At 43.6% G+C, this 21,538-nt stretch overlaps 1 protein-coding gene across 1 annotated transcript; it reads left to right on the forward strand.

The window, feature by feature from the left end:
• Window positions 1-963: 963 nt before the first annotated feature.
• LOC137918218 (ral guanine nucleotide dissociation stimulator-like) lies at window positions 964-18,280 on the forward strand. Its single transcript, XM_068760979.1, has 18 exons — window positions 964-1,152; window positions 8,079-8,383; window positions 9,570-9,644; window positions 10,213-10,406; window positions 10,798-10,922; window positions 11,210-11,425; window positions 11,586-11,689; window positions 11,773-11,857; window positions 14,225-14,302; window positions 14,590-14,676; window positions 14,905-14,937; window positions 15,430-15,551; window positions 16,202-16,297; window positions 16,388-16,592; window positions 16,851-16,925; window positions 17,322-17,582; window positions 17,757-17,871; window positions 18,097-18,280. Exons 1-18 carry the CDS (start codon window positions 964-966, stop codon window positions 18,270-18,272), a joined length of 2,541 nt encoding a protein of 846 aa, XP_068617080.1. The 3' UTR covers window positions 18,273-18,280.
• Window positions 18,281-21,538: the final 3,258 nt, after the last annotated feature.

The raw sequence follows: 21,538 nt of genomic DNA on the forward strand, positions 1-21,538 counted from the left end.
ACTAAGTGACGAGAGGGCATAAAGGAATAACAACATAGCTCAAACACTGATATATATTTTCAATAAACCTGATACACACAACTGACAAATACAGAAGTGGTGCCTTTCGCTATTTAGGGAATTTGGGGATTTTTTTTCTGTTGTCATTATTACAAGTTTTGTTTAGTCTCTGAATGGGAGGTTAGAGGATGGTTTCTGAGACATAGCCCCAAAAATAGGAACCAAAAGCATTTATTTATTTACTTCCCTTTAACGTTTCTTGCAATTTGTTTAATGTGTGTAGACATTTTAAGTCATTCATGTCCAAATTACCTTTACAATTGTGCCCATTTCTACTCGCGCTATTGTCCTGAGACATTTTGTAATGTTTGTTTGATCACCAGCAGGAACAGTCCTGGACTGTGTTTTTCTTTTGTCCCACAAGCCGCTGCTGCTCCAGTGAGAACAGACGCAACAAAACCGCTGACAGTCCCCAAATGCGTGTCTTAGTGCTACGTTCAGGGACACCTCGTAAACGTCTGTTACAATAGAACGAAACAAAGAAGAAAATGTTTAGTGTGGTCCATTCATAACATTTACTTCTTAATTGAACATGAAACTTGAAGGACTACTTAACTAAAATATTGTATTCTGCCATTGTAATAATCTGATAAGTGTAATGTTTGAAGCCATTTTTTTTAAAGCATTTTAATGTTCATAAACAACTAAGTTATTTAGTGCCGGGATGAAAGTGAAGAACGTCGGTCTCCCTGTAAAGTTTCTGATATTTCCGACAGCCCCAAAGGCAACGCTTTTCAGGGGCGGGGCTTAGAAAAGCCCCATTCTGAGTCATGGTTCTGCTTCCCAGTCCAGACAGCAGCGATGACCGACCGCAGCGGCGGCATCGCGCTTTAAAAACACCATTAACCCAGTAAACATGGCGCCGCCGTCGTTGTGACCGGCCCCTCGGCTCTGCGGGCACCCATGGTCTATTTCTCGGTGACGCAATCCGAGGCGCACAGCGCCAAACCGGGACAGCTGGTCGAGATGTTCGACTCGTCGTGGAGGGTGCGGAACATTTGGGACGGGGTCAGACTGGAGGTGGTCGCGGATCGCAGCCCGGTGGTCCTGCACAGCTTCACGCACCTCGACCCGGACCTGCCGCTGCTGGAGGTGAGGAGCCGGGGGGGGGGGGGGATCCGGGGAAAGTTTTGAGGATGCGGGAGACTCAGGAATTCTTGGATCGTTTTTTTTTAATTTATTTATTTATAAGATTAGAATTTAGTTGGCAGGAACCACAAAAAAGAAAACAAAAAAGTTATTCGGAACAATCGAGTTAACAGACTGAGTTAATATATAATATAATATTATAATTGTAATTATTTACTATTATGATAATGACAGGCTTTAAACATCTGCCTGAGAGGACAGCAACAGGATGACTTGTGCTTCTCATTGGGTTCACCTCTGCGGCGTCGCTTCTCTCTGCACAGCTCTTCAATTCATTTAAAACTGGGGCTATTTCTGCTGAACGCCTCCAGTGAAGCCATTATTGAGTCAAGGCTTAACATAATTTAATACAGATTATGCTGGCACTGCGAGTAAGTGGTATGTTTGTCACACCACAAATTGGTATTTCCTGCTATGATGTAGAGTTACTGTAAATAGGTGCAGAAGTTAAGTACCGCTACACTAGTCGTGTATTATGCTGTGTGTTTATGCAATAGAGAAAATTCCCAGCCTCAGTGGCGGGTAAAAAACTTTCAGAATCCAAATGACGTTTTCTTGCATTATTTTTATCAATTTATCTGTTTAAAAAAAAAAAAGCATAATAAAAAGCCCATCCTAAGGCCCAAGGTAACATTTTATGTTTTTTTATTAAAAAAACCCCAGTTCAAAACCCTTCTTGAATATCCTAATAAATTTGAGCCAACCCACTATTATGACCAAAGATAGAACGCTAATGGTTTTAACATTAAATATAAAACACATAACTTCACTGGATCACTGGCCTCTTCTACTCATGACCCAAAGACAGTTTCATGGCGCTCTGTTCATAATGTCCCTTTGTATGACTCAGAGGAACATTCTCCAGGTCTGCCTGTACGCTGGATCGGATAAAGAGGGAGGACGAGCCATACTTATCAGGCTTATATAAGGCCTGGGCAGAGGACATCATAATTGATACCGCATGGAGCCCATCTGGTCCGGCCTGCTGTCCACATGTTCCCTTTTTGATTCTGTGGCTTGTATGTGCTTAACTCTGATATTGCAAGCCCGTGACCAAGACGAATACGTTTCCCGCTGCGTATCCTGAGCTCAAAGAGGTAGCTCATGTCCTCTCTGCCCTGATCTAATCCTTTCTCTAAAACAATTACTTAATGCGTAATCCCCCGCCTGCATCTGCTGAGGGGATTCTTCCCCTCTGCATCGTGGATTTGTTACAGTAAGACAGGCTACTGGGTCTGAGGTGGACCAGGGTGTGGGGGTTGCTTCATGCAACCCACACGAGACAAGGATCTGAATGATATGTATCATATGTGTGGGGTCAGGTGGCTTTTGAATGGAGATTTGCAATCAGATCAGATTCCTTCATGCCTTCCTACACGCTTTGTTAAAGTTTCTGACGGAGGCTGGACCTGCGCTGCCCCAGTTAAATCCAAATGTCCTTCCTTTTATTGTTTGACACAACCAGATCAACATTAAATGCTGCTAAGACCAGACTTTGGCTTTGTAATTTTATACAATGGTAATTAACAATTCTTTGCATTTTCCTTCTCAGATAATCCTGATTTTAAGTTTCTGAGGGGGGGTTGGTTCTGATTATTTGATTATTTTGAAACTACCATTATTGACACATAGCTTTGGTTAACAAAATCAGCCCTGACTGAGCAGCCACAACGCGTCATACTCCACAGCCGTCATTTGCACTTCAGTACCTCTTTGACTACAACGTTAGCTTTCTTATTGTTTCATTTTAATGTTGTTATAGCCCAGTTGTTGTGTGATGATGGGAGCCAAGTAAACCACGCTCATACAGACGTATCTTGCTGCACACAAACGGCACACAATCGAGCGTTCAAGCTAAAAATAGCCATAATTAAGACTTTAGTCCAGAGAGCTTTCCAAACACCATAATCTGGTAGCTAACCAGCAGGATTATAGGCCGAACCAACACGAACCAGCTAAACGGAGACTAGACCGCTGCTCATGAAGACCCAAAAGGCCTTTGACAGGAAGCCCTTCAAGCTGTCCACTTATTCACACAACAATCAATTAGTGGCAGAGAAAACCAGAGAAGAAGATGAATCATCATCATCATCGTCATGTTTACCAGCAACTTGTAGCTCTAAATTAAATTTAACTTTTGTTTCATTCATCTTTTATCAATGAAATGATTTGTGTGTTTTTTTCTTTATCCATGTGACTCAGCTCTACCCTGAAAAAGAATTGTGACTTTAATGAGCCTCCGGCTGATTAGAAGTGATCAGAGGCGGATGTCAAGTCGGGACACGGAGCAGCCGTGTGAGGGAGCTGAGATTAGACCCAGTGGCCTCTATTTTAAGATTTCAGCATTGATCGAAGCACGGGCAGAAGTTTGGGCTGAATGTTGCAACGAGCAACAGGAGCCGGGCCCATCCGATCGGGAACAGAGGAGCTTTTGTTTCCACTGTTCGGTCTGGAGCGAGTGGAGTGGCTGAGCGACAGACAGAATGACAGAAACCGGCAGCAACTGGAATGTGGCGGCCCGGTGCCTGGAAAAAAATCTTCAAATCGTCCGATTTGGCATTCTCTGTCTGTCTGGTGTCGTTAAATTAGCACGCTCACTCATTCATACGAGAAGGTAAAAGAAAGCAAACTGCAAAGAGCTGAATTACCTGCTGATTATATCCGTTTTGTTGCTGTCATGCTTTACTAAAACCTTTCCAAACTGCCCAGGGAGCTGGTTGAGATCGAGTGAAAATGAACACGTACACAAGAAGCACAAATAAGTAGAAGGTGCTTGGAAAGAAAGTACAACACAAGTCATTCCTCTCGCTTTGAATTTCCTCCAAATTCTAGACGATGTAAACAGACTCCAAATCTTCTGGGCTTATTTGCAGTTGCAGCTAAATAAATGACGTGATGGCAGGAAACGTGGACCGAGGTCTCCTCCCAAATCTGATCGGTTGTTCTTCGGCCCACGGCGGATCGATTAACAGGATTTAACAGATCATGTTGTTCATGTGTGAATTCATGTCTTTTTTTGTAATGAAAGACGAGCAAGCAAAGGTAAAAATAGAGCCTGGAAAGTAAACGGTCCCCAAAAACCTTCAAGTTATCCCAGATGCTGGGAAATCGCTGCTGTGTGAGATCCATATTCGGAAGAGAAACTTTGTTCGTTAGAATCGAAACTATACATTTTCGTGACGTTTCTGATACGCATGATATTTTCTAAAGGTAGTTGTGCTACTTACAGGACTATAAATAAAACAAATTATTCAGACATTCAGCAGAAACAGTCCTCTACCTCTGACAACATCTTATTTTTTTGACTCTCTGGAGTTCATTGTTGCTGCCATTGAGAATAATATTTTGCTCACATATGCCCCCCCTTTGCTGCTTCATGCCTCACATTCAAATGATCTCTCTTTTTTCAGCGATTGTTAGCAAAAGGAAGTCGCTGGCTTGTGCTACGGGGCTGTAATGGGGGCACGCTGTTGTTGGCTTTGTTTAGCCGTCCACTGTTTTGGCCAGGCTTTTTCTTTCCACTGGGAATCTCCCTGATGCTCTATATTTAGAGCTTTACGCTGAGGGGCTTTCTGAGGGTCATGTGGGGCCGCTTTTCATAGAGGCAGGTGTATTTTCTGCTGATGAGCATCGTGAATTGCCAGACGCCTCCAAGCGCACCCACCCCAGAATGAGGGCTTCCTTTACTGCCTGTTCTTGTGTTGATCTGTTGATCTCTTACTTTTCATGGTTGATGTATAAAGATGCCAAGAACAATTTAGAACCTTTTGGTGATGATCCAGATCCATGTGGATGGTGTAAATCTAATTAGGAGGGGAATGAGCTGCTTGGCGGAGGTCTGCGCTCTCTGAATGCTTTTCCAGTTGCTAAACTAAGACGCTTGCATTTGTGGGTTAACTGGGTTTCAACGTTCAGGCCAGGGACCGTGAACTATTTCCACTCTGAGATGGAAATTAGCCTCGGCTTTCATTTACAAAGTGCTGTGGTGAAAAGACACCAGAATATCTTTGAACCCTTGTGGTTTTCGAAGCATTTTCTTTTAAAAATCTCATTTGACACAATAATGATTCTTGAATTCCTGTGGATTTGTATACATGTTAACAAGTGGTAGAAGTTTTTTTTTATTAGCAATGAGTTTTTTTTGGGATGAAAGGCCACCTTTGTTGGATATTAACAGGAAACATGGGGGGGGGGGGGGGGAGAGAGGCATGGCATGCTAAAAGGTTTAGGACTGAACCAAGAGTCGTTTGGCTGCCGAGAGGATCCATAAGGATTAGCTTCAAGAAGAGGAATTAATCAAGATAAGGTCACGTAGGAGTCGCTTAACTTTAAAATGTAAAACTGTCATGTTGTGTCTTTCAACAGTTCAACCTTGTGACAGCTGCGATTTAAGTGTGCAAAGGAGAAGACACCATCCTGCCCGATTTACACACACAGAATCCATTCTTCCTGCAGTCTGACATTGTGTGATCGGATTTTTCCTCTTTCCGATCACGTTCATTCACCTCACATTCCTCCTGCCCACATCTGCATTCACGGTCAGGATTCTTTGGGTGAACGTAGAGCTGATCAGTGTTAGTGTGTGTGTGGAGGAGACTCACGCACGATGAGGACGTGGACGCTGCTGCAGTTTTAACATTTTCACATTTCTTTTTTTTTTTTACTTTCAAGGTCACAAGACGAGCCAAGAAAACACCTCTTGAGAATATTAATAGCTGTCTTCAGAGACGGCTTTCATGTCCATCCGAGTGAATTTCATTTGTATGGCAGCAAATCACAGCAGATGTTATCTCGAGACACTTTTCAAAAAGAGAAAGTCTAGCTCGTCCTCTGCATTCTGCAGGGACCCAATAATTCCTCCCTTTCGAGGTGCTGCTGAGCTCTTCTGTTTGAAGTATTGACCGGTCGGTGTTTTGCTCGAGGAGAAGGCAGAGTTTGGTTCACATGGCAACGCTCGTCCTTGTTGGAACATGGATGAGTGGTGGGAATTGACTCTGCGGATGGAGCGGAGCGGCTGTCCTTGAACGCTGCATTTTTCAAAGCTTGGCGTGATTCTGTGGTTCGCCTGATAAGCGCCGCTCCTGCTGTCAAGGTCCTCGTCTGCAGCTGTGCGTCGGTCGTTAGGCTGCGCGGGATTTACAACAGTCCAGGGGTTTAACCCCCCCCCACCCCCATTTATCTGTCACCAACCCCCTCCCTCTGTAACACGCTGGTGGGATCTCTCCTGTGAAAGTGTTTAAAGTTTGGACTTTTTAGTGAAAAAGTTTTATTTTTGTGGAAAGAAGTCACATGACTCACCAGGAATTTGACGCTGTCACCAATCGGAGCCGGTTGCCCTCAGTCGTGTCTGAAGTAGCACTGTAGTGAACAAATATATTTATTATGATTGAAGTTGTCTGTAGTATTCTTCACTATTTGGTGATCATATCATTCTGAAATTAGTGAGCACGTTCGTTTATGTACTTTACTCAATCTTATTTTAGGAGAGTTATTTACTGAACTCTACAGGCTTAAACTCATCATTTAACTTTTCTTTGGTTTAATTATTCCAACTAATTGATGGCTATTATTATACATAAAGAAAATGGACTACATCCTCAGACATGAATCTTAGTATGTCAGGCCCGTAAAGAATAAAGTGTATCATGTACATTCTTTCTGATTTTATTTCATTGTATTTTATTTTGGTATTTCAAGTTAAATTGGCTTTCCAACTTCACAGCCATTCTCATTTGAGCCTATCTCCATGGTAACAGAGACACAGCAGAAGGTCTTGGCACTGACTTAGATGTAAGCAAAGACATCTTGATAAAAGAAAATTAATAAATACAGGCATTTGCTAAGGAATGATGACTAATCCTCCCAGGATGCACTGCAAGGGGCCATGATGCATGACTGGCATGTGAGATTACATACTATTCCTCCGTCTCGGCCTCAGCTTGAATGATGCACGCCACTCTGCCAGGCTGTGAAGGTTTTACCGTCTGTTGTTAGTTTATTTATTTCGAGCAGTTTTGTGGCCAAAGAAAAACAAATAAAATAGATTATAAAGGGAAAATAAGCTGTACAGTCCATAATAGACAAACAATTAGGCCTATATGATGCTCGAAATGGAGTGGGGAGAAGTAAAACTGAACCTGACTGTACAGAACCAGAACCTTCTTGCTGTGAGACAACAGCGCTACACACTGCACCACCGTGCTGCTCTGAACATTTTACTAAATGAGCCGATTCAGGTTAAAATGCTGTGAAACCTCATTTTTTTTCTTATTCGTGCTGATGAGCTAGCTTTTAAGGAGAAATGATTACTTGTAAGCCTTTCCCTGGTTTCTGTTGGCTATCACTCAGTATTGTTGGTGACGTTTGGTGCAGGACTGTTCGTGATGACGAACGAAGCTCCGTCTCTTCTGTTATTTGTTGCGAGTCTGTTTTTTGTATTTAGGAGAATCAAACGAGGCTTTATGGCGGTGACATATAAGAGCCTTCAGAGTTGTCTTTCGATGCAGCTTGTGCTGATTCCCTGTTTGGTACATACAGGCTGCAGCTTGTATTGTAGGACCACATATCCAGTAAGCTCTGTTTAGTAACACGCTATTGTTACCAAACAATCCGTGCACATGATTCACGTGGGCTGACTCACAGAGACGGGCCAGATGGAAGAGAGCTAGTCCACGCAGATGGTTGCCATTAGAGGGCTTTAACTCTGCAATCGGCATGGTAACAGTGACATCCTTTCAAAGCAGCCATTTCAATTACTTAGTTCCAACGTGTCTCCTTGAAGGAAATTAAAGGATATAGCAAGTCTTGGTGCCAAAACAAGCCCTTAACTGAGGTTGTTAGTTTAATTCCCTGTCTTCTCTGTATCCTAGAGCTCGACGCAGGAGATCGGCGAAGAGGCCGAGGAGGACGCCATCTTCACCATCACACTGAGGAAAGTGCAGCTGCACCAGTCGGCCAGCAAAGGACAGAGATGGCTGGGCGTCGAGACGGACTCGGCCCTGAGTCTCTATGAGACGTGCAAGGTGCGGACCATCAAGGCCGGCACGTTGGAGAGACTGGTGGAGTACATGGTGTCGGCGTTCAGGGGCAAAGACTCCACCTACGTCACCATTTTCCTCTGCACCTACCGTTCCTTCGCCACCACCAAGCAGGTGCTGGACCTCCTGCTCAACAGGTACGGGGACGGCAGGCGACGCTTTTCGGTGCACACGAGTAGTTTTCAGGGGAAATGTTTGGCCCCACAAGAACATGGAAGGATGGAGAAATCCAAAATGTTTATTTTTCAGACTTTGCTCTGATTTTACGGTTTCAGGCGACAGAAAATCGAATCAATGAAATAGTCAGAGGAGGAAAACCGAGTTTCTGCTCATGGCTCATTTCTGCATTCAGGCTATTAGTCTCTTAATTTTAAAGACGCACATGGAAGAAAATAAATGTGGCTCATACTTGCCTTTCAAATGTATACTTGCTCAATAGCGGCAACGTAGACGGGTAGTTTTTAATGCAGGTGGTCGTCGCTTAACGACGGAGTTACGTTCCGAAGACCCCGTCGGTAAACTATTTCATCGTTATACCAAACTCCCGTTGATTAACAACTTTACCCCGCGATGCGCTGGCGATGCTTCCGGTTTATATCCCGCCTCTCGCTGGGATAGGCTCCAGCAACACCCGTGACCCGGAAGGCGGATAAAGCGGACATGAAAATGAATCGATGAATGAATTTTTTTTAATATTTGCATACATAAATGACATTTATACTGTACACATGCCCGACTCACTCATACCTCCGCTGCCAGTGCATACTTAAAAATGTTGGAAAGCCCGCCGTATCTCCGACTTGTCGGTAAGTGAGAACCACCTGAATGTTTTTATGTTTACAGTTATTCCCTATTCTACATATTGGCTTTGTTTCTATTTTTAACATAACTTATAATATATGGTAAATTTAAATATGTTTATTTACAACATAAACAGCAAAATGCAAATTTTACTGTAAAAAAAAAAAAAAAGATTTGTGCACCTTTTCCCGAGAAGGACCTCAAGATTTAATTTGTTGGTTTAATCATTTCTTTATAAATAAACAACTGTGGCTACGGCCTCGTTGGTGGAGCGGGTCATCCAGTGGCCAATAGGTCAGGGATTGAATCCCGGCTCCGACTTCCCTGTGATGTACAGCACATTAGCTACAAACGTGTGCGATTCGTCAGAGATATCAGAAACTAATGCTTTATTCTTCTTGTTTTGCGAGCTAAATGCTTGGCAGAAGTCGCGCAGGGTTGTAGTTATGTCAAGTTATGTGTATGATGTGTTACAAGTGTTGCTATTAATATTAATATTATTATTATTATTATATCCTTTAGGTATGCAAAGCTCCAGACTGTCCCTGCAGCCACAGCACACAGAGTCTCCCAGGATGACTGCACAGAGCTGAGGAAGTGAGTCTGCTGTGCCTTCACTATTGAGCTGCCAACATTAATCACTGAGAGCAATCGCAGCACCGGCCCCCAGCCCCCGGCCCCCGGCCCACTCCTCCTCAGAATCTGAATATATGCAGGGTTTGAAGTTCTAGTGGGTGATTTGTCTTTGCTAGACATTCGACAGGCCGTATCTGGAGGAGTTGGATAAAAATGCAATGTTTAAATGGCTTTTTAAAGCATTGATTTGACATATTAAGAAATATGAAGAGCTTTATCATAGTCTGAACTCTGTAATATTTATTTCATTTGATATCTTCAAAGAATGTATTTAGCGGTGATATTCAGACGCAGTAGCCTCCTCCCAGAGCGGAGACATTCTGAATCTCTCATCGGTATTAGAGTGTGGTCATGACACTTAGTCTGCGTGGAGTAGGTCCGCCTTTTGATCAGTGGATAAATCAAGGGTAAGCAGGGATTGATTTACATTTAGCCGAGCAGCTTGTAGTGACTACGACATGGAAATCAGCTTAAAATTGTCATTTTAAAATGTGTACTTTGACACGATTTACTTTGCTGTGTGGCGTAGCACTGTTTCATCCATCCTGGGAGCCTGGTTGGACCAGTACTCTGAGGACTTCTGGACCCCTCCAAACTACGACTGCCTGCACCAGCTCCTGTCCTACCTTCACCGCCACCTCCTCGGCTCGGACCTGGAGCGCCGCGCCCGCAACCTGCTGGCCCATTTCTACCGCCGACAGCAGTGTGAGCCTGATCCTGATGGTATGAATGCAGGACAAGGGTGTTTGTGTGGGGGGGGGGGGGCAACCAGAGCAGAGACTCCAGCAAAATGGAGTCCCACTAGAAATTAAATTTGTGGTCAAGATGTACCTGTGATTTATTTTCCCTGTTTAGAATTCCAACTTTAATTAGTCTTAAAGCTGTTATCTATGGAAACTTGGCCTCCGGTGGCTGCAGTCGTCAGTTCTCGCATCGGAATGCTTGTTGCCGGAGCGAGAAGTCTGGCTGTGCATGTACATGTCAGCAGACGTAAGAACTGAGCGAAGATGTCAGAGCCTAGCGAGCTTGGCAGAAGGATGAGAAGAGCGAGGACGGTGTTTAGGTTGAGCTCAGTGCGAGGCGGCGCTGTGCAACATGTTTTCTTTCTCTTCAGGGGAACACGTCGGCTGCCCTTTTGCCACGCAGGAAGAGAGCGGCTTTGAGGACGAGCTTCCTGCGTTTAGCTTTCTGTCATTTGACCCCATCATGGTGGCGGAGCAGTTCACGCTAATGGATGCGGTGAGCCAATCCTCCCTGTCCTTTCCTTCATTTCAAGGTGGTTCGCCAATGAAGCGCAAGTCATCCGCGGTCACAGAAGACAATTGACTTTCATTGTTTCATCTCAAGCTGCTGTAATATGGTGATGAGTATTCCTGATGACTCATAAAACTGACATCTCCGTGAAAGTACCCTTTAAAGCATCCTTGCATGAACCCTTCCTGGTTTGGTCAAATGTTTGAAGACCGTATTCGTGTTGTTTTTAAAAATAATCTTTGGTTGCTCTCTCTCTCTCTCGCTCTGTCCAGGACCTTTTTAAGAAGGCGGTACCCTACCACTGCCTCGGGGGGATTTGGTCTCAGCGGGATAAGAAAGGGAAGGAGCACTTGGCTCCCACCATCAGAGCCACTGTGGCCCAGTTCAACTCTGTCACCAACTGTGTCATCACCACCTGCCTGAGCAACCCGACGCTGAAGCCCAACCAGAGAGCCAGGCTGCTGGAGAGGTGGATCGATGTGGCGCGGGTGAGTGACCAACCTGCCGCTTTACTGTTTGTCCTGGTTGATTTTTTAGTTTCCTAACGGCTGTTTGCTTTCCACACAGAACGAGAGTGCATCCAAAACATTACGACGTCCAGTTTGTTCTGCCTGTTTCTGACTGTGTAATTGTTCGTGTTGCGTTCAGGAGTGTCGGATCTTAAAGAATTTCTCCTCGTTGCGAGCCATCCTCTCCGCCCTGCAATGCAACGCCCTCCATCGTTTGAAGAGGACCTGGGAGGAAGTGTCACGGTAGGTTTGAAAGTCTACTTATGCAAGTATATTGTTGTGCAGGTCGTCTCAAGTTTCGTTCTTCATACAACGTCTGCCCGCAGGGAGAGTTTCCGCACCTTCCGCGAACTGTCCGAGATCTTCTCCGATGACAACAACTACTCCCTCAGCCGAGAGCTGCTGGTGAAGGTGGGTCGCAGATTCTCATCAGGAAACACGGTCAACCCCCAAACAGGCAGCGAGAAAAATCACACACATGTACCGGTAGCTTAATATGGTTTTAGTGTTTAATATTCTAACTCCATAATACGATCCTATTTATCATTTCCTGGTCTTGCTTCACGACGTTTTAGAGATCTAGATCAAGCTCAATAAAAGCAATTTATTTGACCATTGGATACACGTTATAAATTATTACTTCGTCTCGACTAAAGCGTCTTTGCGATATTGACCAAAAAAAATGTATCTCCGAGACACACAACTATAAACGTGTTTTCCTTTTATTGGCCCTCATCAATCAGACAAATGAGCAAATCATCCTGTGTGAATTCTGTAGCAGCAGTGTCTGGCTGCCGAGCTGAGGGAAGCGGGATGTACGGCTTTGAGACCTGTCCCGTCTGCGGATTTCCTCTTGCAGCGACGAACACTTGTTGGGTTATACCATGTATTTATTACGCTTGGTGGAATCTGGACAGCTGGCAGGTCGTCGTCGCTGATCTAAGCGGAGTTTATTGCACAGAGGGGTTGAGACCTTGGGAGTGTTTTATGTTCTGATGTCCTTTGATCGGGGGGCATCTACATGTTCCCAATATAGATACATCTATTATCAATTAATGTGGTACAAATTCTTATATTCGTGGTAGCAATATGAAGCAGGCTGGCATACCGTTTACTGTTCAATCTATATTTTCATCTATGAGAAAAAGGGGTTCAGTAGTTTAATGTAGAAGCTGACGACTAACTACTCATCGGGGACTATTTTAAACGGTGGATGAATCCATTTTAGGTGCATCTTCACACCATCAAATTCAAACTAGATCCGGTGAATGTGTGGCCACCTATTTATGAGCCCGAGTGTTTCGCTCATGTAGCGATGAGGGAACACCCCGGGCTTCCTCTGAGGGGAATCCCTGTTGACGTCAAAGGGAGGGGGAAACCTTTGGTAGGTGGAGATAACGGCTCTGATCTGACACTTCTGTAAAAGATCATCGTGGGGCGTCGCTTCCATCTACCTCTATCTGCCCAGGCCAGGCGGCAGGCAGCTGGACTGGCTCCGGCTGCACGAGGCTTCAACCTTTCTGTGATCAGATATTTTATTTGTCCCTGGAATTTAGCATCGAGTCGAGATATTGTGCCGTGGAGTCAGCTTGACCGTTATGTCGAATTCATATTCGTGCTCTGTGATTACATAAAAGGCTTTTTACGCATCTGAACACAAATTGTTTCATTCAATTGTTTTCCATCGATGTTTTTATATGAGTGAAATCCGTAATCATGATCTAAAATGAATTGATACGTCTGTAAGTTACAGTTGATCAGAATTCGTTTGAGAAGATTTCAGAAATATTAGTTGAGTTCAAGAAAACACTCGTGAAGGGAGTTTTCCCTTCGGTAGCCCGTTCAGACCCGCTGCATGTCACTCATGTTTAAACGCCACAAAGATTCATGTTAACATTATGTTGTGGGAAAACAACAGTAATTATGAATCTAATGCAATATTTTCTGTATTAAAGGAGCAGTCCATCAACTTTAACATTACGATCACTTTACTTGAAATGAGTACGAAGCGGTTGTTTAATATATTAGTTCATTTTTGATGTATTTATTTATTTGTGTAAAATATTTTGTTGGAAACTTGTCAGATGTCGCTGGCACAATAAAAGCAAACTTGACCTGATTTTGTCAAGTTGGGTATAAGCATGGAGAATTGGTCAACTGGGAATGTAAAACATTTTAGAGGAGATACAGTCGTTATTTTTTAATCTTCATTAACATTGTGAGAAAGGACATTTTGTCCTGTCAGCATAAATTCAACAGGTCTTAAATGATCTGACAAAACCTTCAGTCGTGAACAACACAGCCACCTGTGGAATAACTGAGGACGACGAGTCGTCTTCCGGGTTTGCATAAAACATGCAGTCGAGGAAGCTTCCCACAGAGAGCAGTCCTTAAGCTGCGTTCAGGGACAGAGGTTTCATGGGAAAACGGATACAAACACTTTGTTCTCAAACTAGGGTGTTGCTATGGAAGCATGAACAAACACATTACAAAGGATGTGTTGTCATTGCTGTATTCTATTACAGATACTGTTGTTTCACTGTCTGTACATATCATTAAATCAAACAGGATTGTGCCATATTATGAGACTTTTATAAATAATGTTTACATGATAATAGTGTTCTTTTTCACAGACGGGTTTCAATCTATACAATATTAACAATTTAAGTTGTTCAAGTTTTTAATTCAAGGTACTTGACAAATAAATAAGACTTTATTGAAAAAAACAAAATGTACATGCTTTTTTTGTTTTTTTAAATGAACATTATTATTCTGCAGGAGGGCACCTCAAAGTTTGCCACTCTGGAAATCAACCCCAAACGAGCTCAGCGGAGACACCAGCAGCAGAGAGACCTGGTGAGTTCACAACTTTAGATGACGCAAGAAACTATTTTGTTCTATTTTGCTCACTATATTAATACTTTCACGGCAGTACTTCCGCTTCACATTGCAATAATCACTCACCAACACTACCTTGTGGCAAATGAAGATTCTGCAGCCCATTCGCGTGGAGGAGGAAAACCCTAACCTGGAAAACATGTCTCTCCATCCTCAGTGGCTCTGCTCTGCAGACAGTATTATTGTTTCTCGCTGAACCTCCATATTTACCTCCTCTGATGATCCCTCTGTCCTTCTGTGGACAGGGAGTGATGCAGGGGACTATTCCTTACCTGGGGACCTTCCTGACAGACCTGGTGATGATGGACACAGCTATGAAAGATTATACTGAGGTCAGATGCTTAAAATGTGGAGCATATGCTACAGCATAGCGCTGTAGCTTGCATTTGTTATTGTCATTACTGTTACATGTTGCACGACTTCAAAGAGGAAAATTCCTAGTCTGTGAACCCTCATTGACGATGGCAAAAATCTTATTCTGATGAATTTAGTTTTTTTATTCACCAATCTTGGCAAATTTTTAAGTATCAATTTCTAATTTGATTTTGTCTCCCTTTTAGGGTGGTCTGATCAACTTTGAGAAGAGAAGAAAGGTGAAATACTTGTGTTGATTTTTTTTTTTTTGTCTGTGCTGTTGTAATTAAAGATAGACTTTACAGTATTTGTTCAGAAAGATAAGTCAGGTACGAATTCTAGGAATAGCAATCCCCTTATGATTCACTGCATGCATGTGGTGATGTCTGTATCCGAGACCCTTCCCTCACCCAGTATTTAATTTCTGCACACACTCTTACATATGGACGCACGTCTTCATCAGTAAGATCCATGATTCCTTGATGAAGAATACCTCAGAAAAACATTACTTCGCTCAATGCTGAAGAAAGTGGGAACAAATAGCCCGCCGCTGTCTCTCTGTTCACTCTCTAGCCTGCCTGACCAGTGCCTTATTTTAGGTTGACTTAATCTCAAGTCGTACATTTTTAAAGAAAGCACAAAATGACTCAGAACAGATCAAATCAGATCAAATGTAGACAAAAATTCAACCCCTTTCTCTCCCCTTTGCGTTCTCTGCTCTCTCCCTGCAGGAGTTTGAGGTAATCGCACAGATCAAGCTCCTCCAGCTGGCCTCCAACAACTACAGTTTCACTCAGGAGAGCCACTTCCGAGAGTGGTTTGCAGGCGTGGAGAAACTCAGCGAGGCAGAGAGGTCAGTCATCCGCTCAAGATTTATTTGGATGCATTTTGGTAGTACTACTTGAGCACAAAGGAGCTGTATCACTAGTGTACTTTACTCCACTGTCAAAATCAAGTTTTAGTTTTCTGGTCAAATTACTGCATCCTTTAACAAATGCGTTTTGTGTTTCTTGTCTACGTAAATCTTCTTTTTTTAATGCAGCATGTATAGGATGCCTGGTCCGTTCCTGTTTTCAGTTTCAGTCGTCTTGAGTGCTGATCTTGTTGATAAGTGCTTTAGCTCAAGTGCTCGTAAGCTTGCTATTGCTGGCTTTCAGGGGAGGCTGAGAGCCGTCGGGGAGGGAAAGCTGCCTGAATGATTCGTACAGGAGTGGTGAAACCCGCGGAGAGTATCTAAAAGAATTATATTCATTACAGAAAAAAACAAAATCAAGCCAGATTATTTAGCGTGGGAATATAAACCCAATCCATTCCTTATGATCCTCCTTCCGCCTCAGTGGAAACTGGATTATATTGCGAAACCATGGACTCGGGGATTTTGCTGGCATCAGTTCAGGATTCCTGGGTCCTGAATTGAAAGGACGGCTGTGAAAAACATCCTGCCTTCTCCTTGTGATGGGCCCAGAGTAACATTACATCCAACTTGACTTCCTGTTCCTGCAGCTATAATCTGTCCTGTGAAATCGAACCGCTCTCTGAGTCAGCGAGCAACACGCTCAGAGCCAAGAAGAATGGTGGAATCATGAAACGGTGGAGCGAGTAAGTGACAGTGGTATAACTCTGCTAAAGTTGTGTAACTCCTAACTCGTGTTATGGTGGTAAGACTTGTGTGTTTTGCTTCATGTCCAGCCGGCAGTTGACGGAGGCCGGCTGCAGCGGCGCCCCCAGCTCTCATTCCAAATCCTTCGACCACTCTCACTACAGACCGTACCAAGGAGGCGGGGGGGACAGCGGTGACGCCCTGAGCGTCACCTCAGTCAGCTCCAGCGGTTCAGACCTGGAGGATGTGAACCCCAGCTTCCTGTCTGACTCTCCAGAAGGACATGAGAGAAAAGTAAGTGAGAAATGTGGAATGGAGAAGTTACTGTTAATCTTGAGCAGTAGTGGTGATCCGATGGATTATTATTGACTCTCGATTCAATAATAATCACTTTTGCTAATGGAGCTTTTCCTGGTTGCTTCGTTCCCCACTGGATCTTTACTGTTGCGTGTGTCTGCTGAACTCATCCTAGCATCCTTGGTGTGTTCCAGTGTTTCCGGTTGTTCAGTGTTTGCTGACGTTTTCTGTCTCCTCCTCCTGTCTTGTCCCCAGACGTCGACTCCTTCAGTAAAACTAACCGTCTCTGCTTTGGGGAGAGAAGCTCCAGCAGCTGATTCAACGTCAACGGTATCTAGTTTGATTCTTATTGGTAGCTTATCATTAAGACATGATCAGGCATGTTTACACATCACAGTATTTTAATGATTTAATGATGAATGAATTTGCCCCCGAAGACACCCAAAGATAAATATCTCAATGATTATTGGATTAATGTGGAACGCTGGATCCTACATTTCCAACACTGAATCTCAGTCATACATTTTTTCATTAAATTGTTAGAGATGTTCTGGAGTCCACAGATCCAATATTAATGGATTACTGCTTTAATCCGTCTTAAACTAACTGATTCATTGATGATGATCCTGACTCCAGCCTTTCTTTCTCTGCTATTGTCTCCTTTACTCTCCCATCCCGGTGTTATTTAATCCTCACATCCTCTTCTCTCTTCTAAACATGAGACAGTTCTGGGAGTGCACCTCTCTGTCATCTCTGGATACCTCCGGGACCGGCTCCAGCTCGGGCTCGGGCTCCAGCAGCGCCTCCTCGTCCTCCGTCTCCTGCTCCACGCCGCTGTCGGCCTCTCGTTCACACAAACGCTCGGCGTCGGCGGTCTCGAACTACTCGACTCTGTCACTGCCATTGTACAACCAGCAGGTCGACGACTGCTGCATCATCAGAGTCAGCCTGGATGTGGAGAACGGCAACATGTACAAGAGCATCCTGGTGAGCCCAAATGTTTCAGGAGAAAATACACATACATACAATAATTTTATTGGATATTAGTTTGATTTTAGGCAAACCAAACATGCATACTGCTGTAAACATGTCGGCACCATGAAATCCTTTGTGTAGATGACACACAGTTTAACAAAGACTTATGTTTGTCCTGTGATTCAGGTGACGAGTCAAGACAAGACGCCGGCGGTCATCAGGAAAGCCATGATCAAACACAACCTGGAGCGGGAGAAGACGGAGGACTACGAGCTCATGCAGAAGATCTCTGACGACAAAGGTAAAAACTAGAAAACAGAGAAATCATCATCTTATCCACAATGTACTTTCTTCTTTGAGTCATAGGAATAATTTTAACCAGGGTCATTAAACATAGTCAGGATTTCTAGGATGATTTTTATAGCTTCTTTTCTTTTTCCAGCATTCCTTGTCGACTCTGCCCTGGATTGTTAAAATGTGTTTTTTTTAATGCGTTGCTACTTCTCTTGTCTGTCTCGTTGTACAGAGCTGAGGATCCCGGACAACGCCAACGTTTTCTATGCCATGAACTCCACTGCCAATTATGACTTTGTGTTGAAGAAGCGTGGCTTGGCCCGACCGGTGCGGGCCAAGAATGTGGCCAGCTCCACGCTGCCTCGCATGAAACAGAAGGGACTGAAAATTGCTAAAGGGATTTTCTAAGGTTCAACACTTCTGCTTCCTGTCCAACTACTTACAATCCTTTCTGGTCTCCACTTGTCAAAAGAAACAGATGGAGGCACACGAACATGAAGTATCTGATTTCTTTTTTGGGTGGGGGGGTTGGAACATGGAGATGCAAGAGGAGAGGAGATAAGTGACCAAGCTATCTTTCTGTGGAGTAGCAGAAAGCCAAGCAGCACCTTAGCACTTATAGATAGCTGTTGCCCTTCTCGCTTCATGCGCGCCCTCTACTGGTGTGGCGGCTACAAGAACAAACCATACGAGGTCCCAGTGCGTAAAACCATGTGTAACATCTGGGTGTTCGAATGTGTCTCCCTTTTTTTTTCAGGGAGCTTGTTTTGTGAGTGCACCGCCCGCCGCCTTTACTGTCTCGCCCTTGGTTTCCTGATGTGGACAGTTCTGCTGGACTGCAGCACGGAACTCTTCTGCATTGTACCACCAGCTAGGCTGACGTGGAAGAACATGAGCTCTGTTGATCTGGGAATGCCGCCGTGTTTAAAAGGTCAAGGAGTCTGAAATGGAGACATGGCGTAGAAATCCAGTGGACGCCGTTAACCACATGCCAATGTTTTCTTTTTTTCAAATGAGTGAATTGTAACCACTACCCCACGAAGGACGCGGCTGTCCTTTCGGTCCCTTCGGGACAGAAAACTGGGACAAGAGGAGGATAGCTGGAAGAAGCTGAGTGTATATTATCAATTAACACCGACAGTGCAGTATATTCTTTTGAAATGGACCGTGAGACCGTTTTGTTAATAGACTCTGTGTCAACATGATTTAATTTTTCTTTGTATGTTTGTGTTTGCACCTCGACTCTGATGTGGTGCTGCTACTTTTCTTAAGAGGTTGTACTTCTTGTACTTCCATCAGCCGCCATGTTAGAAGGCAACGGAACATTTTGCTCAGCTGCCGTATTCCAGGTTTGAAACCTGTTTATAAAATTTCCGATAGCACTTTTTCCTGGGATCTACATTTTGACCATCTATGCCACTAAAAGCTGACTTGCTTGCTTTAGCTGTTAATTGAATGCTGGTTTGCTGCGTAACTGCAGCATTATGATTATCCCCTTTGAGATGGTGTGACTTAGTGGAGAAAAACTTGTGTGGATTCATTAACATTTATAAATAAATAAAACAATATACAGAAATAAGGAAACGCAAGACATTCTAAAAGGTTGCTAGTTCCAAAGAATGGTAATCGAATTTTCATAATGCAGAACATTTTAATTTTTGGTTGAACCCTTGCATTTGGATGGGAAGAAGAGTGCCTTCTAGCATGGCAGATCATCTTTCATATCCTTAGTGTGACTCCTTTCCGAATGTGCCATTGCAGGCGCGGATTTATCCTGCAGGACTCTCACTCGCGGTGTCGGTTGTGATTTTATGTGCCGGTGATGACGGCTGAGTCTTTCCTCTCTGGGCTCGCGTACGGGATGTATGGAAGCAGACATGTTCCTAAAATCAGCCTGTTTGGGATGAGCTTTTGATTGAGGCTGTGTTTAAGAGCTCAGATGAATAACGGTGATCCTGTCCGACCGCACATGTATGAACTGTCATCTGTTCTTTCCAGGAAAAATTCAACCTAAACCACCACCTTATCACTTTTTTTGGTGACGTACATTCCTTTATTTGGGTCCGTATTTCTTTTAGCCCACTGGAAACAAAGTGATGTCACATTGTCGAGATGTTTCTAATTTTGAAAGGGCTTTTATTTTGAAAGGGCATAGCCTCTCTCGCTCCGTTTAGTTCTGAAATATCTGTCTTCACTGATGAGCCCCGATCCTCTCAGTTTCTGCACATATCAAGCTTTCCCTCCTTCCCAAGGCACATATGAAGCTAACTCATATCGGTATAGGCATTGGATCCTTCTGTCTTCTACGATCTAACCAATATGTCTGATTTCCCAGTCGCTGGAGTGCAAACTTTGAAAGAATCTAATAAGAGACTGGACAGAACCACTGACGTTAGAAACTCTGGTAATGTCCAGAGCCAGCTGGCACAAAACGTTGGATGATGTGAGACCTGTGATGATGATGATGAGTAACCGTTTGTTCAGCTCCTTAAACAGCAGTCAGGTGCGCTATTGAATGCATTTCTTGAAATGTAGCTTTTCTATTTTGGCTTTTGGAAAGGCTCAGAAATGGCGTATCACTAGAACTCTGCCCGAAACACTCGTGCTGCATCTCGTGCTGCCACGCTGAGGTCAGCAATTCATCAATGGCCTTGTTGCTATTCAATAGAGGGACTGAGCAAACGTCAGCAGTCTAACGTTCACACGCCTCCTCTGAGTCTTTGCACAGCATTTGAGTAGATTTTTTACTGACAGAGGGAAGGGACCGTCACCAAAAACGTTTCTCGACTAAATAGCTACGGTTGGATTTTTCCTGAATATTTTATATCACTGCAACAAAACACTAGATTTGCTTGGATTGCACTATGACCCCAACCATGTGTTGCCTTTCTTTTTTTTCGCCTGCATGAAGTTCATATTTCCCTCAAGGACAAAGAATTTTAAGCCCCCGTCCCCGTTTAAGAAGAGAGAGAAAAAAACACAGGGAAAGCAATATGGTGACGTGGCAGGAGGTATTTTGTCCAGCTGTTGTAGATGTTGTCCATGGGACTTTGGTTTTAAATCCTTTGCTGTTTGAACACTGTGACCTTTCACCCTTTCTCTCCGACCTCTCTGATCGGCGCGTCATGTCGAGCACTGTGAACAAACAAAAGTAACGTCCCACCTGGCCTGACCCTACATGTGCCAAATAAACACAGAAAGAGAGAAACGGTTGCTTTTAACAGTCCTCTGCCTTTCACAGTGAGACAAAGAGAAAAACAAATCAACTTTGTATGTTTACTGTCGTCACATTTCTGGAAAACATAAAAAGGGTGAGAATACAATGATGTCTGGACCCATTTCCCTGTGGAGATTTAGACCAAGTCATCCAAAAAAAAACTGGAAGCAAAGGTGCTTGTAGGAGCTGCAGGTGAAACTGTAGAAATCACACTTTCATTCATCTGTCCTTCTATTTCTTATATGTTCACGTCTTCTGTAACAGCCACCAAGTTTGCGAATTAAAAAACAAATTGGAGAGTGAGTTGACATCCAAATGCAAAGCATTTTCTTTATTCCAACCAAACTCTACATCTGATGTTCCACTGAGAAAATGCGGTAGCAAACTTTAAATGAAACCAAAATATAGCTTTCACTTTAATAATAAATTGAGTATAATCATGTGATTGTCCCGCCCA

The sequence above is a fragment of the Brachionichthys hirsutus genome, chromosome 4, assembly GCF_040956055.1.
Source record: "Brachionichthys hirsutus isolate HB-005 chromosome 4, CSIRO-AGI_Bhir_v1, whole genome shotgun sequence".
NCBI lineage: Eukaryota > Metazoa > Chordata > Actinopteri > Lophiiformes > Brachionichthyidae > Brachionichthys > Brachionichthys hirsutus.